The sequence below is a fragment of the Cynoglossus semilaevis genome, chromosome Z (assembly GCF_000523025.1).
Source record: "Cynoglossus semilaevis isolate Cse_v1.0 chromosome Z, Cse_v1.0, whole genome shotgun sequence".
In the NCBI taxonomy this organism is placed as follows: Eukaryota; Metazoa; Chordata; class Actinopteri; order Pleuronectiformes; family Cynoglossidae; genus Cynoglossus; species Cynoglossus semilaevis.
In genome coordinates this window covers 7,181,894-7,198,211 of record NC_024328.1, presented here as the reverse complement: position 1 = coordinate 7,198,211, position 16,318 = coordinate 7,181,894, and the positions used below count along the sequence as shown (strand labels likewise).

At 37.4% G+C, this 16,318-nt stretch overlaps 1 protein-coding gene across 1 annotated transcript in view; it reads right to left on the bottom strand.

The window, feature by feature from the left end:
• hsd17b4 (hydroxysteroid (17-beta) dehydrogenase 4) overlaps positions 1-15,027 on the bottom strand; it is a 26,639-nt gene extending 11,612 nt beyond the window's left edge. The window contains exons 1-16 of the mRNA XM_008335980.3: positions 14,860-15,027; positions 13,544-13,597; positions 12,682-12,789; positions 11,831-11,890; positions 11,626-11,647; positions 11,079-11,125; positions 10,736-10,820; positions 9,703-9,890; positions 7,890-7,981; positions 7,692-7,716; positions 7,446-7,574; positions 7,119-7,210; positions 2,094-2,206; positions 1,773-1,884; positions 1,467-1,518; positions 230-301 (exon numbers count right to left, since the gene is read on the bottom strand). Coding sequence (XP_008334202.1) covers positions 230-301; positions 1,467-1,518; positions 1,773-1,884; positions 2,094-2,206; positions 7,119-7,210; positions 7,446-7,574; positions 7,692-7,716; positions 7,890-7,981; positions 9,703-9,890; positions 10,736-10,820; positions 11,079-11,125; positions 11,626-11,647; positions 11,831-11,890; positions 12,682-12,789; positions 13,544-13,597; positions 14,860-14,911 — 1,303 coding nt within the window. The 5' untranslated portion in view covers positions 14,912-15,027. The remainder of the gene's footprint in view (positions 1-229; positions 302-1,466; positions 1,519-1,772; positions 1,885-2,093; positions 2,207-7,118; positions 7,211-7,445; positions 7,575-7,691; positions 7,717-7,889; positions 7,982-9,702; positions 9,891-10,735; positions 10,821-11,078; positions 11,126-11,625; positions 11,648-11,830; positions 11,891-12,681; positions 12,790-13,543; positions 13,598-14,859) is intronic.
• Positions 15,028-16,318: the final 1,291 nt, after the last annotated feature.

Below are 16,318 nucleotides of genomic sequence, written 5' to 3'. Positions count from 1 at the left end.
GGTTCCAAATTCTAATATCATTCATCTCTATGGAAATGTCACACGGGCAAAAATGAGCCACTCTCAGTCCATTACTTCAATCCCCGCAGACACAGACTGTAAATTAATTTTCATAAATTCTTTTGAAAAAAAGGGGGGGGGCATTAAAGTGATGAAAAAGGAATGAATCAGAAGTAAATATGCTGCATGAGAAAAAAAGAATTGGAGGCTGAGAGGGAGTGAAACTTACTGTCCAAAACAATGACGGCTCCGGTGCCTTTGTCCAAAATGTCAGCGACGGTGGCTTCAGAAGTCACAGTACCTGAAAATGTGGTCATTTTAGGCCGCTGTACATTTAGTCCTGACATACACAGTCAAATGAACTCAGAGCTCGTTAGCACTCGGTGCTGTTCTCAAAACCTAAACACATGAACTAAATCAGTGATTCCCGACCACTGTCCCGTGGCACACTATGCCGTGAGAGATCATCAGGTGTGCCGTGGAAAATTATCCAATGTCACTTAACTGGGCTGAAAACTATGATTTATTTATTGCATGTAATTTTATTTTTTTTTAACTTTCATTTTTTTGATTGTCAAAGCATAAAGGGCAGAACAATGGCAATGGCAGACAACTGGGAAACACTAAACTAAATAATGAAATAAAATAAATAATGAATAACACATTTAAATAACAGCTGGAATAACCAGTTAATTTATAATATTGCATCTGCATGTTAATTACTCACTCGTCTGGTAGCACATTTGCACGTTTTGATCAGGAGATAAAAGTTGACATTTGGGAAAATGTCTTTTTAATTATAGACATCACATTCAAAACTGCACGGCGTAATTGATGATTAGTGGAGCCAGAATATTCCACGATTCTTATAGTGTGTCTAAAGGGCTGTCAAATTAGCTTACTTATCTGATTAATCAAAATAAATCAACATTCTTAATTATGACAAACTTTTTTTCCCATACTGTATGTTGTCAGAACAGAAAGACATATTCCATAACTGCATAAGGCAGTTTTGTTTTTCAACCTTGGGGTTGCAACAAAACATGGGGTCAAATGGTGTAGCCTGAAATGTCAAATGTAATTGGTAAAAAAAAAAAAAAATTACTCATAAAAATATATTTTTTTCAACTAATCAACTAACAAATCGAGTTTGAATAAAAGGCTGCATATAAAAATATCTGAGCATTTTGACTGACAGTTGTGATCATGTGACTGAACCAGTGACAGCTACAAATCAAATTCATTATTTAACACTTGCACATAGTAACACTAGCACCAATTTATCAGAGTTTATCAAAAGACAGAAAAACTACCAGGTGATCTTTTTGAACCCAGTTTAAAATCCCAAACTTGTCTCTAGAAACATGACCTGTTTCACACAAAAAAAAATCCTCTGCTCTTTTGCCAGTTAAACAAACCTCAACTTTTGTATGTGTGTGTGTGTGTGGGTATCAGAGTTGGAATACCTGAGGTCTGTAGAGGTTTGTACAGCTCCAGATATTGCTCACCATGCAAAACCTGCCAGAAAACATCAGAACAGCTGTGTGTTCACAATCATGCACCTCATGTTGCTGCATCATTACCATGTGAAATATGTGCATTAATGTCATAGGTCTGTGTGTGTGTGTGAGGTTGTGTGAAATACAAAAAATGGATGAAAACACAGGAAGACACTACCAACAACGATTTAACAACAAAAAAAAAATATATATATATATATATATATTTTTTTTTTTTTTCAGATAGTACTGAAAAACGAAATGGTCTCTAACCTTAGTTAAATCGAGGCCGAGTCCAGGGAGTGACCCCATCAATGATGAGAAGGAGAGAATGACCCCATAGGTAGGGAAGCAGCTGAAGTCTGGATGGCCTTCATACAGGAAGCTACATCAGAGTGTCAGTGTTACTGAGCTGTGAAAAATCCCACTTTCATGGGAGCAGTTTATGTTCACAGATGGATGCACAGGCTCCAAGACTGTGAGTCTGAATCAATATTCCAGTGTTTTCTCCAACAATTCAGGGTAAATGTGAAGTGATTATCATTTGACCTGTGATGACCCTGGGGGCAGTCGCAGCATGAGTTTCATACACACCTGAGGTGATCAGGGTCCTTTGTGGACATGCCGACCCCCAGTGCATAGAGAATGGTACGCATGTGATCGTAGGTAAATGATGCCGCAGGTAATTTCTGTCCCACTGCTGCAGTCTGAAGAGAGAGGGGAGGGAAAAAATGAGGCGAGAAAAGGAGTGAAGATAGGAGAGGGGAGAAAAGAGAAGCAGAGGAGAGGAAGCAAGAGGAGAGGAGAAGAGAAGAAAGGAGACGAGAGGAGAGGAGAGAAAAGGAGAGGAGAAAACAGGAGGGAAGGAGAGGACAGGAGAGGAGCGGAGAGGAGAGAGAAGCAAAGGAGAGGAGAAGAGAGAAAAGAAGAAATGGGAGGGAAGGAGAGGACAGGAGAGGAGAAGAGAGGAGAGGAGAGGAGAGGAGAGGAGAGGAGAAGAGAAGAGAGAAAAGAAGAAATGGGAGGGAAGGAGAGGACAGGAGAGGAGCAGAGAGTAGAGAAAAGAGAAGCAGAGGAGAGCAAAGGAGAGGAGAAAACAGAAGAGAAAAGATGGGAGGGAAGGGAGAAGAGGAGAAGAGAAGAAAGACACGCAGCGGAGAGAAAAGGAGAAGAGGGGAGAGGAGAGGAGAGGAGACGGGAGGAGAGGAGAGGAGGGAAAAGAGGAGCGAAGTAAAGAAAGGGAGAAAAGCAAGGAGAGGAGAGGAATAAGGTGACTTAGAGGGGCACCACGAAAAAGTAAAACTTCTCATGCAATTATGACAATTTGCAGGAAAGTAATGTGAAAATACTTCACAATCCAACAGTTAGACTAATTCCTCTAATTACAGAGTCACACTCAGAAGTTTTCAGCAAAAAAAAAAAAAATCTAAGAAATGTTTTTGACATTTTGAAAAAAAATTGTCAGAATGAATTACCTGATTAGTAATAGCTGGTGTACAAACATACTGTTCACACTGTAAATTACCATGAGTTCTCAAACTTGATGGTTGATGGGACACATCATACACTAGAATACACAGAAATCTGTTCATTATACCAACAGCTATGACCATAAATAGCTGTCACAAAGGTAAAAAAGAGCAAACAGCAGCTTGAAAAAAAAAAAAGATGCCTTCAGTGTCCTCTCTGTCTGTTTATGGCACCTCAGTCTCAGCCAAAAATATCATTGATTGAAGTGCTGCAGATGGATTTTAAATGAAATTTTGAGTTACTTTGTAGCGTGGTTGCCTTGTTTGTTTTTTTAAAGTTGAATATTTAATTAGTACTTTTTTCAGCAATGCACATATGAATTAAGTGGCAAGTTGGCACAGGCAACACTATTTGTGCCAATGGTGAAAATATTCTTTTTATTTATTTATATTCATGTTTTAGTTTATTCTGTGGATGTTTGAAGCAACAGTTTTGAATGAGTCAATGTTGTTGTATTTGGACATGGAGGTCATCTAAAGAGGTCATCTTCGTCCCATCTAAAAATCGGTTACGGTGTGTATTAATCTGGTTTCATCAGGATTGATCAGGATTAACCCAAAGCTACCCTGTGATTAATCAGAAATATTCACGCCACTGAAGAAGAAAGTCTGGGAACCACTGGTGTTTCCTTCATGAGCAGTGTCATAAAAAAAAAAAAAAAAAAAATCGATGACAGAAGTCTGGCAACAAGACTTAGGTAAGAAGAGGTTGAAGCGACTGAACGGTTTATGCTGAGGCATCTTTATGCTGCTGCTCTGCAGCTCCCCTCGGTTCGAGCTGAACGCTGAAGCAGACCCCAGGTAATTTGAACTGGAGACCCCTGTTATGGACTGTTCAATGTAGAAATCAATGTAATTACTTATGCAGAAAAAACACTTTATGAATTATAAAACTATTTTTGTTTACGGTTTCTCTGAGGTCTCTTTTTCCCCCTACTTATCACACTAAAGATGATTCATTTTCCTCCTCTTTTTTCAATATTGATTAGTTTGATGTAAACATTGCCATTTTAAAATTGTGAAAAAAAAGTTAGTTTTATACCCATTTTTATTTTCAATTACCCAGGCAGTTGTTTTTTTAGATTCACCCCTGATCATCTCCTAAGTATGTACCTAATGATGTGTGAGTAGTTCTGTACCAATGGTATCGAACTTATGACTTTAGAAACAAACGTGGAAAGTGATGACGCTACATTTTGTCCATTGCCAGATCTTTCAAAGTGTAGGTACTACCACAATCCTGTTAAGGACTCTAACTCCCGTAATTCCACTGTTCCCGGTAACCCCACATACGTCACGATCAGTAACCTCTGCAACCTTTAAATTGGGGGTCAGCCCCAATTTCATTCTCTCTGTTCAGGACTTTAGCTCCGTAGGACCCGTGATGAAAAGAGAAACCTGCTCGTCTCAGAAGACTAAGATCCAACGCGCCATTGTAGACACCATTGCCCATTGTGCACATTGAAAACACTGTGAGTGTTATTGAATTTTGTTGTCTGAAATCTGTGCTGCTTTTATAGCTAGGCTGTTGCATACACTTCTTTTCTAACCTCCTGACTCGGTGTTATACTCTCGTACACCGTCAGTATTTCAGTGTTAACTTGTAACGTTATCAGTATTGGGATCAGGAAAACTCCGACAAAGTCCTTTGTCTGGAGTAGACCACTATTATGCCTTGTTTAGTTTATGTATAAACTACTATCATTAACGTGATAGGGTTGTGTTAATAAATTTGAATATTTTTGTGTTTTTGTCTGTGTTGTTACTTTATTCATTGAAGCCACCCAATTTGTCAAGAACTCCAGAAAAATCCTTCAGATATTTAATTAGTTGTGAATACTATTGATTGTAGTATATTTGTCATACTTTAAGTAATACATTATTACTATATTATTAGGATAACATAACAATTAAAGATAACTTTAATGAGACTGATCATGTTATTGATTTGAGACCGGTTAAAAACATGAGGTTAAAGTAGTGCCTGTATTCACCATCTCTGAAAGTTTGTGAGAGTTTGTGTGTAAACACCCGCCATAGGGAAAAACACACACATTTGCAGCTCCTGTCCGTGTGAGCCAAGTCGGATAACAGCTTCAATGAGTAGCTTCAGTAACGCACAGTAACGGCATGTTGGTGACGATAACGGCGTTATAAGGATAGATGAAGTAATTCGTTCTGGACCTAAATATATTTTACCGTTTACATTTTGATGTCGAGATGAAAATGATTTGTAAATATTTCTATGTTTTAGGTAGGGCAGATGAAATGATCGCATTCTTTGCAACAATTAACGACAATTAAATTGTGTTATTAATTAAATACTAATCACTCATCTCAAACACTGACAAAACGTGTTGTTAAAGAGCGCCGAAAAACATTTTCGTTTAGTTAAAGCACCTCCAGCTTAAATTGCCATCTCATCTCCCATTTGCAAGGGAGACTTCACAGCATCAGACCCAGAGTCACAGAGTGCAGGGCAGTAAATAAGTCTACAGTTGACAGGCTGACTGACACAACTGCCAAATACACTGCGAGGAACTGTAGATTGATCAATATTGTTGAGGATGACAGCTCAATGTGTTGAAAGCCACTATAACGTATTCTTCGAGCCACCGTCAGGATGAGAAATAATGACTAAAATCCATCAACTCTATGAGGCTAAATTCTTGTCTACATTTTCTTTCCTGACATTTTTCTATATTAATAGAAACATCACTTGAATTAGTCACAAATTTAAAAAAAGGTGTGAAACACACACATCTACCTGCTGTTAATTGTCTTCTGTTGCAGCAAGAACACTAGTTCTTTGTCATATTTAGGAATGCTAATTGATCTTGATTCATCAGGATTACCCATGATTAATTTACAGATACCATGAGTGTTCATATTGAACATTTTAATCTGTCGACAGCCCCCTATTTTTTTTTTTTTTTGGATTAAGGTCATTAATACTACAAGAAACCGGTCAATTCAATAACAGACTAACAGTTGGCCAATACTGTTTATATGGCATTTATAGTTGTAGGGTGTTTGCTGTCTGAAAGTTGGACACAAGGAGCAGATCAAAAAAAAAAAAAAAAGAAAAACCATCATAGCACAGGGAGCCATTGCTGCTCTAAAATCTTTTATATGTGGAGCTTTAAAAGTTAATCTGCTTTGGCACTTGTCTGGAGCATCACCATTTCATATTTACAGGACAAATCAAGTCACTTATGTTTGTTGTGGAGGCTTGGTGGGCAGCATTATTTCTGACTCTGGCAGTGTGATGCTGCAAAGTGTGACAAGCTGCCACGTTTGGAAAAGCCAGGGATTACAGCTCTGTACTTCACATAACCAAACAAGCATTTTAAACAGTCTTTGAGCAGGGAATAATGACACAGTATAGGACACACCGTTGGGGTTCCAAATATTTGTACTACACCAAGTCTCCTATGGGTGCTGAAGAAGTATTTAAGCCACTCCACTGTCCACCCAGGGAGTTTGCAGACTTTGCAGCCGTCTGATTTAACAGTGTGTTCCAAGTCAGAGAGTGGAGTCAAAGGGAGGAGGTGAAGGAGATGACGGCTCTTCAGAGATAAATTATTTAGTTGAATGTAATAGGAATCACTGTATTAATGGGAATGGCCTGAGATAGTCAGTGGTGTCGTGCAGAGACCAGATAGAGGGAAGATATGTTTGTCTTTTTTTCTTCCAGGTTTGACATAAAAAAGCAACAAAAGATCAGATGAAGCAAATGTACATCTTGAACATGGGCGTTCTGCATGGCTCTGTGTTCAGCCTATTCTTTTTCGATCCTCGTCAATCACAAATACTTAAGTGTTCAGTCCTAAACACAATCAAGTTTGCAGATGACGAAACTATTTCAACAGACAATAAGGTGTACACCAGCTGGTCAGGTGACATTAAATTAACAAACTGGTGCTGATGATCTTTCTATTAAGGACAAAAACACCAGTAAACGGTAAATGTAAAAATGTAAGTAGAAATGTGTTTCATGGATTTTACTGCTTTATACACGTGAAATACAGTTTTTTGCGACATGCTGAGAACTTTCCACCTTTGTCCCACAGAAAAAGCATGTACTTACAAAATCTGGGACTGCAGAAGCTGTGTGATTGGCCACGACTCCATCCTCTGAGTCCACTTGTTGCAAGGCATTTATAATCGAGAGAAGAGACTCTGCAAAAAAAACAAAAAAAAAAACATCTTAGCATACAATTACAACAACACCAGGACAAGCTGTCACATTAAAAATAACCACTAATAAATAAATGTAATTTTTTTTAAATAAAATCAATAAAAAAATGTTATTAACAAACAGAAGTAATTAGTTCAGATTACTTTACAGTTTAAACATATCTTAGGTTAGAGTAAATTCACTATTACAACAAGCCAACTACTTCTTATTACTTACCGTGTAAATTTGCTGGTGTGTTTGAGTCTGAAAAATCACAAATTTTGTCCCATTGGTCTCTGACAGCCTCAACCGTAATGCCTTCGTTCTTCGTTCTCAACACGTGGCCTTGGGTGCGTTCCCAACGCACTTTGAACGCAAAAACACACAAGTTTAGAGACTGCTGCCTAGAAGTTGACCAATGTGAGGACATGTGAGGACATGTGCGTGTGATTTACAGTGCAGAAACATACTAACAGTACTCACGTTTTCCAATCCAGCCAGCTCCAGTCTGTCGGAAGGTGGAATGTCAGCAGATGGCAGCAATAAAAATTGACAGAAAATTTGTTGCAAAGTCGAAACTGTTTATATTGTAAAACCATTGCATTGAAAGGAAATGTTGGTGGACACGTGCTGGGTATGACAACAATCATTCAACAAAGGAACATGCATCTCTTTGCATACCTCAAAGAGTCCGCCGTTCTCCTGACACTGATCATGGCTGAGCCAGAGGACCAGCGGAGCAACATATTCAGGCTTCAGAGATGCCGCAAGATCTAGACAGAAAAATGAATTTCACATAAATCTAACGCAGCAGTGAATCTTTTTTTATGGCGCATTCAACTCATTGTTTAAGAAAAAAAAAGACGCAACAATTTAATGTATCCATAATGTCCAATAGCAGCCATTGTTACTATTTATTACCAAAGGCACCAGATGGTAGTTGAAGAAGAAAATAATAATACATATAAATAAATATATAAATATTCTAGTATTTCAGCTTTTTAACTATTCTTACTTTCACATAACTCTAAACATGTAGGAATCTGGGACACACCATCTCCAGGTGAGTGTGTGTGTGTGTGTGTGTGTGTCAGGTGTTTAGAGGAAAAGGCAGTGAGCCTTATTGCTCCATGAAATGTTCATCATGATGGGTTTGTTATTTGTTTTTAGAAAAGCCTGAGTCAGTGACATACGGTGCCAAGTCATTTAGGAAGGTGAGGCCACTCTGTGACAGTTGGTACAGCACAGTGTGACAGATGCCACTGTCTGCCAACACTGCAGGACAACAAAAACCACTCCTCTAAATTTGTCACCAACAGCCCTGTCAACAACAAAGCAGCATCGCACAGTGTGGACAACAAGACTGTGTACTTCACAGACAAAATATATCTGTAGAAAATAAATGAATGAATATTAAAGTCTCATAAAAAATATATAAAAAACACCACTTAAAAATTAATACATTTAAATTACAGACAGATCATTGTGATGTGCAGGAGATTGTAAAAAACAGAAAATCATGCAAAATGAATCCCCTCTCTCATTCTCTGTAAGGTTAATGGAAGTCAATATTTTATTTATATTTATATTTTTATATTTATTTATATTTTTAAATTTTTATTCTTTGTGTAGCCCAAAATGATCAAAAACAAATTGGCCTCAATATGTACTTCATAATACTTCATAATTTTCACACGAAAACAATATACTTTTTCCACAAAACCCTCTTATCAGAGAATATTTAAGCACTATATTATAATCAAGTTACATCAATATTATAGCCAATTAGTAGATTTAATTCAATCATCCCAAGAAAAGCACATTGTGCTTTGCAATTACTACAGTAAACCAATTTAGATCATACACTGCACAAGGAGAGCAAAAATTAAACAAATAGCCTGAGTCAAGTGAGAAAGGATAAAATGGGGGAGGTTGCAGAGGTGAAGGAAAATAAACCAAAGAAAAGGCAGGGAGGAAAAAGAAGATATAAAGGAGAAGACAGGTGTGTGGGAGTGTGTTCATCTGCAGTGACGCTGCCCTCTGCCTGTATTTTTGTTTCTCCTAATATTCAAGCACAACAGACCTGACAGTTGGCACTCATGCAACTCAAATACTGTCAGCCAACACTTGCAGTAAAGTAGGACAGATCTGTCTGTTAAAATTTGGAACTAAAACATCAAACCTTTCAAAGCCCTTTACGGGGGGCCGTGGTTTCATCATGCCTGTTGGAACATGGGGGGGGGAACACAGCCCTTGAATATTAAATGACAAATTTGCATGTCAAACAGGAACTCTTGTTACATGGGCATTACATTATGCAGCTGCTTAAAAAAAAAAGTCAAACTCTCTGCTTAAAACCAATTTTCCTATTTTTGCTCTGGTCGAGAAAATGTGTCACTTCAGGGCAATACCTTTATTCAAACATTAGGCTGCACAGCACAGTATGCAAAACAGAGAACGAAAGACATTTATTTTGCATAAAGCGCCATCTCACCTTGGGCCATGACCGTTTCTGTGAGGCGTGACCCTGCAACCGGAGCAATAGTGTTGCAGTGGATGTTGTACTTTCTTCCTTCGATTGCCAAGGTGTTTGCCAGACCCAGCAAGCCCAGCTTGGCAGCGCTGTAGTTGGCCTGGCCATAGTTACCATAGATGCCGGCAGCTGAGGAGATCATAATGATTCTGGCCATAAAAGACAGTCACAACAGGTCAACGTCATCGCCGAAGGGAGTTATGGCACACATTGTCACAAAGTGGTGCACGTCTTTTTAAAATCAATAACCCAGCAGATTACACAGACCAGGACACCTTGTCATGTAATGTGGGAATATTTTTTTACACAATCCACATGACTTTTTGTATATAGAAGTTACTAATTAAAGATTGTATTACCTTTAGCCTTTCAGTGGACTCACCATTTTTTGTGCTGTACTATGTTAAACAGTGACAGAGAACCATGCTGACAGTTCCTCTGTTCCAGTGGACTCATTAGTTTTGAATTAGACTAGTAGGTCTAGTATCAGACCAACTGTAGAACTGTTGAGATAGATGCCCTTGGTAGAACATAACACTATTAACTGATTCTGGTGAATTGGGTCACTTTAGTTCACTTAGTTAACATATTCACATTTATTTCTCCGTTTGTACAAGTTTGAATGCTTATTAATTTGACGCAATGGGTGTTACATTCAAAAGGCATCAGGTAATTAAAGTGAGGCAGACTAATTGTCTAATAATTTAAGTGCAGACATACTTTATAATGTATAATAATCAGACAATATGCATCCTGTGAAGAGCCCACTTAAAATGCACTGCATAAAAATCTCTGGTACTTTAGCTGACATTTAAATCAAACCTTACGAGGCCGCATTAACAGAATTATACCACACTAATTTTGTCTTGAACACAATCCAGCAATGATCTGTCTGCAGAGGGAGGATGGTGTCACTGTTTCTCTGCTGGACATCTCAAACTTCCTCCCCCATAATGAGATGCTGACACAGCCTGAACTCTCCATCATAAGTTACCTGCCAAACTTCTGTTTCTTCATGTGGCCCCAGGCTGCTCGGGTCACCAGGAAGGAGCCTCTCAGGTGAACTCTGTGAATCAAGTCTGACAAAGGAAGAATAAAAGAGACTGTTGGTGTAAACTGTATCAAACAGCACTTATCAGAACACATTTGTCTGGTTTTACATTAGAAACAGCTGACAGTGGGTTTTCAAACTCCCACTCAGACAATCTGTGTTCAAAGAGAAGGCGCTTGGTGTTAAATGTTAAACGATACAGTCTCCTACTACCAGCATAGTGACACTGTATTTTTTTTATATCCACCATATGGTTATGAAATAGAATTAAGGATATTTTAATTACCCCAGTCCGTATCACTGATCATACCAAAGGATCGGTCCCGGAGAATCCTGGGCAAAAAAAGACAGGAAGATGTTTTTAGACTTAATGTTGAAGGCACACATTTTTGACCTATGGACCTTTTATGTGCCACACAGGTTGGGCTTGACGCTAACATTGACATGACTTTTTTTTCCATCGGTCTATACAAAAGGTTTTTTTCCTTTTTTAGGTTGTAGGATTGGCTAAAGCTGTAATCAAACTGGACAGGTCCCTTGTCCAGTCAGTGGGCTATATTAAGAGACAAACAACCATTCTAGCTCATGTTCATATATAATTAATTTTGAATCAAACCCAGAACCTTGGTTGGCAGGGATCCTGCTGTAGCTACTTTCAACAAGATAAAACACAAAGTAATCCTACAGATTAAGACATCATTTTGCCACCATTTTTAGGGTGCGGTGTAAAAAAACCAAAAAGGTTAAATGTTTAGTGTTAGTGCAGACGCACGCATGCACACTGTAATCACGGTGTCCAAAGTTTAAAAAAAAAAAAAAAAAAAAAAAATTACCCAGCATTGTTTACAACAACATCTGAAAGAAAGCAAATGTGATTTAAAGTAATGTAAATGTAAAAAAAAAAAATATATATATATATATAAATATATATATATATACAAATAATATATAAATATATATATATATATACATATATATACATATATATATATATATATACAAATAAATATGTATATGTAAATATGTATAAATACACACCTATTCGGCCGAATGCATCAAGTGCTGTCTGGACCAATTTTTCTCCCGCTTCTACAGAATCTGTTTGTGAACATTGGGAAAGAAAAAGTTAAACTGATGGGCGTATGAATTTTGGCTGCTGTTATTCACAAAAGTTCACGATTATGATTACGATAAGGTTTACAGGATAGATGTATTATATACAAGAACAGTATCAGTTCTGCTCTTCTCAGTCGGTTGGGTAATGATGTGAAAATCTCTTTAGTACTGATGACAGTGTATAGACATTTTGACAGAATAAAAAGAGTTACATTGTCTTCAGGTTCTATCCTACACACAAAAACACTTAAATTAATTTTAGAATAGAGGCACGAAACACAAAATCAAATGGATTTCTTTCTTTTTTTCTGTGGGACACACTGTTAAATCAGACGGCTGCAAACTCCCTGGGTGGACAGTGGAGTGGCTTAAATACTTCTTCAGCACCCATAGGAGACTTGGCGTAGTACAAATATTTGGAACCCCAATGGTGTGTCCTATACTGTGTCATTATTCCCTGCTCAAAGACTGTTTAAAATGCTTGTTTGGTTATGTGAAGTACAGAGCTGTAATCCCTGGCTTTTCCAAACGTGGCAGCTTGTCACACTTTGCAGCATCACACTGCCAGAGTCAGAAATAATGCTGCCCACCAAGCCTCCACAACAAACATAAGTGATACAAATCAAATGATTCTTCAATTTTGGCCAACAGCTTAAACTGCGATTACAAGTTACAAGGATTACATAACCTACAGTATATATGACAGTGAGCAATAAAAGAGGAAAAAAGAGATAGAGAAAAAGATGTGTCAGACAAGAATAATCCGAACTCACCATAGTTGGCCACGGCCTTGCCTCCTTTTGCTCTTATCTCCTCCACCACCTTATCAGCAGCTGCAGAACTCTTTCCACCCCCTTTAATGTCACCACCAAGGTCATTCACTTTATTGTAGAGAGAGGAAAAAAGATTAGCAACAGTGGGGTGAGCCCTGCACTGCTCCACGATTCTCAAGTCAAGAATGATAAGGTTAGAAGGAAAAGTATAGGTGAGTTGGTTCCTTGTCAGAGTTCAAGGGCGAATGCACTGCCAGCAGCAGGAAAAGCAATTATTTTAGCAAGGATAAATATTTATGACATCATTTGCAATCGTACTATCTAAAAAGTAACATCATTTTCTTGACAGCAATTGTACTGGAAATCTCTGTATGACATTTTAAAGTAACATTTATCCCCAGAAGAGATGCAACCATAAAATGTTTTTTCTCCCAATAACATTTTTTGACATTTTGGGTCAGGGTTATCTGCCGGTATAATGAAAAAACAATATGAGACAGGGTCATAGTAACCACATTATACAATGGAGAGTGGAGGAAAAATAGGTTTTTCTTAATAAGGAAAGAGAATTTACTCTCAGACTACTGGGATTACTGATGACTGACTGTAACAACATCAGCCCCTGCACCGAAAAGATACAGTGTCTAAGCATGTACAATGGCTTCTAGCCTTGACCTATCTGGACTCCACATATGTCATTTATCTGTGTCACCTAAATCAAATCACAGGCTACATGAAGCCAATATTATAACTGCTAAAACTGGATTTCATCCCTGTCAATACAGAAATGACACAGATTTTTAAAAGAACTAACCCAATAAAGCCATTAACCTGCTTATGGAAAGGACAAAACTCTACTTACCTACAACTGAGGCTCCTCTTTCAGCAAAAGTCAGAGCATATTCTCTCCCGAGGCCTGTTAAAATAAAGTTACAGGATACAGGAAAGAACATTTACATTAAGATTCAGTGGCAACACTTACAAAAAAAACTAACAAAACAAAACAAGAATAACCAAAAAGAGAGTTTACTGCAGGATCCACAATGAAACAGATTTCTTTTGTATTACTGCATTAGTAGCTCCACAGTCATTCTCAAATAAGTATAAACTGTACACTTATATGCGCTGAAGCAATAATACCAAAAATGAGTCTGATGAAAAATGCTAATGACACTGCTACCTAATGTTAACAACACGTCAAAACAAATGATTAAATGAGGCTTCTAAAGACTTGCAATATAGTAATTTCATTACATTGTTATTTACAATAAAAACCAACTGTATTAAAACAGAAAAGTCTCAAGAGTTTTCCCACAACCATTTAATTGGATAATAGCACATATATGACCCTGAATAAACACAGGTAATTTGTTTTATTTTGAATTGTGATTTAATTGATCAGTATCAGGTGTTATAATTAAATAATTAATTATTTGTTTCACTGGTCCATGTTCTTAATTTGTGTATTTTCTATTTGGTGTTTTCTAAAAGCTGTTTTAATAACCTGAGAAAAAGAAGGGCGTCATCGGCAAACAGATCACATTAAATGAAATATAAAAATATATATGAATAAATAAAAACATAACTCAAGGGCAAAATTAAATTATAAATTCAGAATTATAGCTAGGTTTTGCAAATAATAATATTAATATAAAAAACTCATTACTAAATTAAAAAATAAATACATAAGCTTAACCAGTCAGGATTAGCTTTTGCACATATACAGTACATGTGTGGCTTTTTTAAACAGCGTTGAAGACGCCTTATTGACTGCTTAGAATAAACTTATTGCGTTCAGGATTGAAAGTTTTCTACACCGTCATTATGAGAAAAATAACTATTAAAGATTCTATTATTCATCAGTGCAAACCCTTCTTGCACGCAAAGTTGCAGCTGCACTGGCTAATATACAGAGATATGGGTGGATGTGCCCTTTCACACACTTACGAAATAAAAAGCTATTGCGTAAAATGTACTTCAAATGCGACCCCACAATATCCACAAACCAACGAAACATATAATGTCACCAAAACGTTCAAAGCGGTGCCTTGGCTGCAATGTCTTACTCGCTGAATATGTGGAAAATAGTACGTTAGCATTATAAGCTAACGTTTAAAGCCTAGTTTAACGTAAATGTTAGCATGCTAAGGGTTGCTGAGTGGTAGAATGGTGTTTTACCTGCTCCTGCTCCGGTGACAAGCACCACTCTTCCCTCAAAAGACAAAGCCATTTCTGTGGTTTGATAATGTAGTAACCTGCACTTTCATGTAATCCTACTCCAGCTGGTATGAAACAGAGCGCTGCCCCAACTGCGCACAGGTCAGAAGTTCTGCAAGTTACACTTCCGCTATCAGAGGAGGGGCGGGTTCATCGCTGACCAATCATAAGGCAGAACGGTGTTTACTATGGTTTCTTCTGCGATTCATCAAATTCACTAAGAACGCGCTGCAGGTTTATCACAGAATAAGAAGACAAGGAAGACACAAATAACCAGCGTATTTAGCAAATATCCTGATAATAAAATGGTAGACTTTTAAAGTCACTATGGACCAACGTTTTTTGTCTAAACAAACCATGCTTCTAAACCCAATGTAAAAATAATAATTAGAATTTTTAAGAAGCTGCAAGTTCGATAATTAGTATTGACATAAGATAAGGTCACATGGCTCCCAGCTTGAACAAACTTTTCTTTTTATTTAAATGTTGTACTTTTAGCTAAGATGGATCTAAATCTAAATAGACCATGATTTAATGTTTTCTTCTACAATATGCATTGTCAATCTAAGCTTCCTTTTTTTTTTTTTTTGCTCAAAAGTCTTTCCTCAGAATAATGCTTGTCTGACCTGGTGTTTGGCTCCAGTAGGCACAGTCTACTGAGCAGTGTTACTTAAACCAATGCTGGCAGTTTCAGTTGTTCACCGTGATTACATTCCACACTGATCTCAGCGTTCCTAAGCACTCACCAAACTGACTCGGAGTCAGTGTGACACAGTAAAAGGACAGAGGTTCAGAGTACAGTGTTACAGAGGTGAAACGAGAGACCAGCGTAACATTCAAATGTAAATAGATTTACTTTACATTCCAGTTAATGTTAAATGAGTTCATACTATGCCAATTTAACTGATCCACTTGATTCAATTCTGTTTTTTAAGAGAAAAGCAGAGTCTAAAGTTCTTTTGTTGATCTATAACACACAGAGAGTGCTTGAGAACAGAATGGCTGAAAACACAAAGACTGTGAAATTTTTTGACATCAGCAATTTAACAAGATAATCACATGTTGCCCAACTGTCTGTCTGTCAACTGCCTAAATCCAAAATTGCTTCCTCGATCACTTCTGGTAAAACTTAACTATGCACTGTATAAAAGTGATGGGCATAGTCTTACAGTTGCAAAGTGAAGTCCTAGAAATAAACAATATGGTTTCAAAAAACTATTAAAAAAATTCCAATAATCTCAGCCAGGTTGATCAAAGTAAAATCTCACATCAAAGTGATTACTGGTCTTGCCTGTTATTGTGAGTTTGAATAAAATATTTACAACTACAACCATTTAATCAAAGTAGTAAATATATATTTATAGTTTTAAATGTAGGTAGATCACTTTACCCTGGTCGTTTGAAAAGTAGCTTCCAAGCC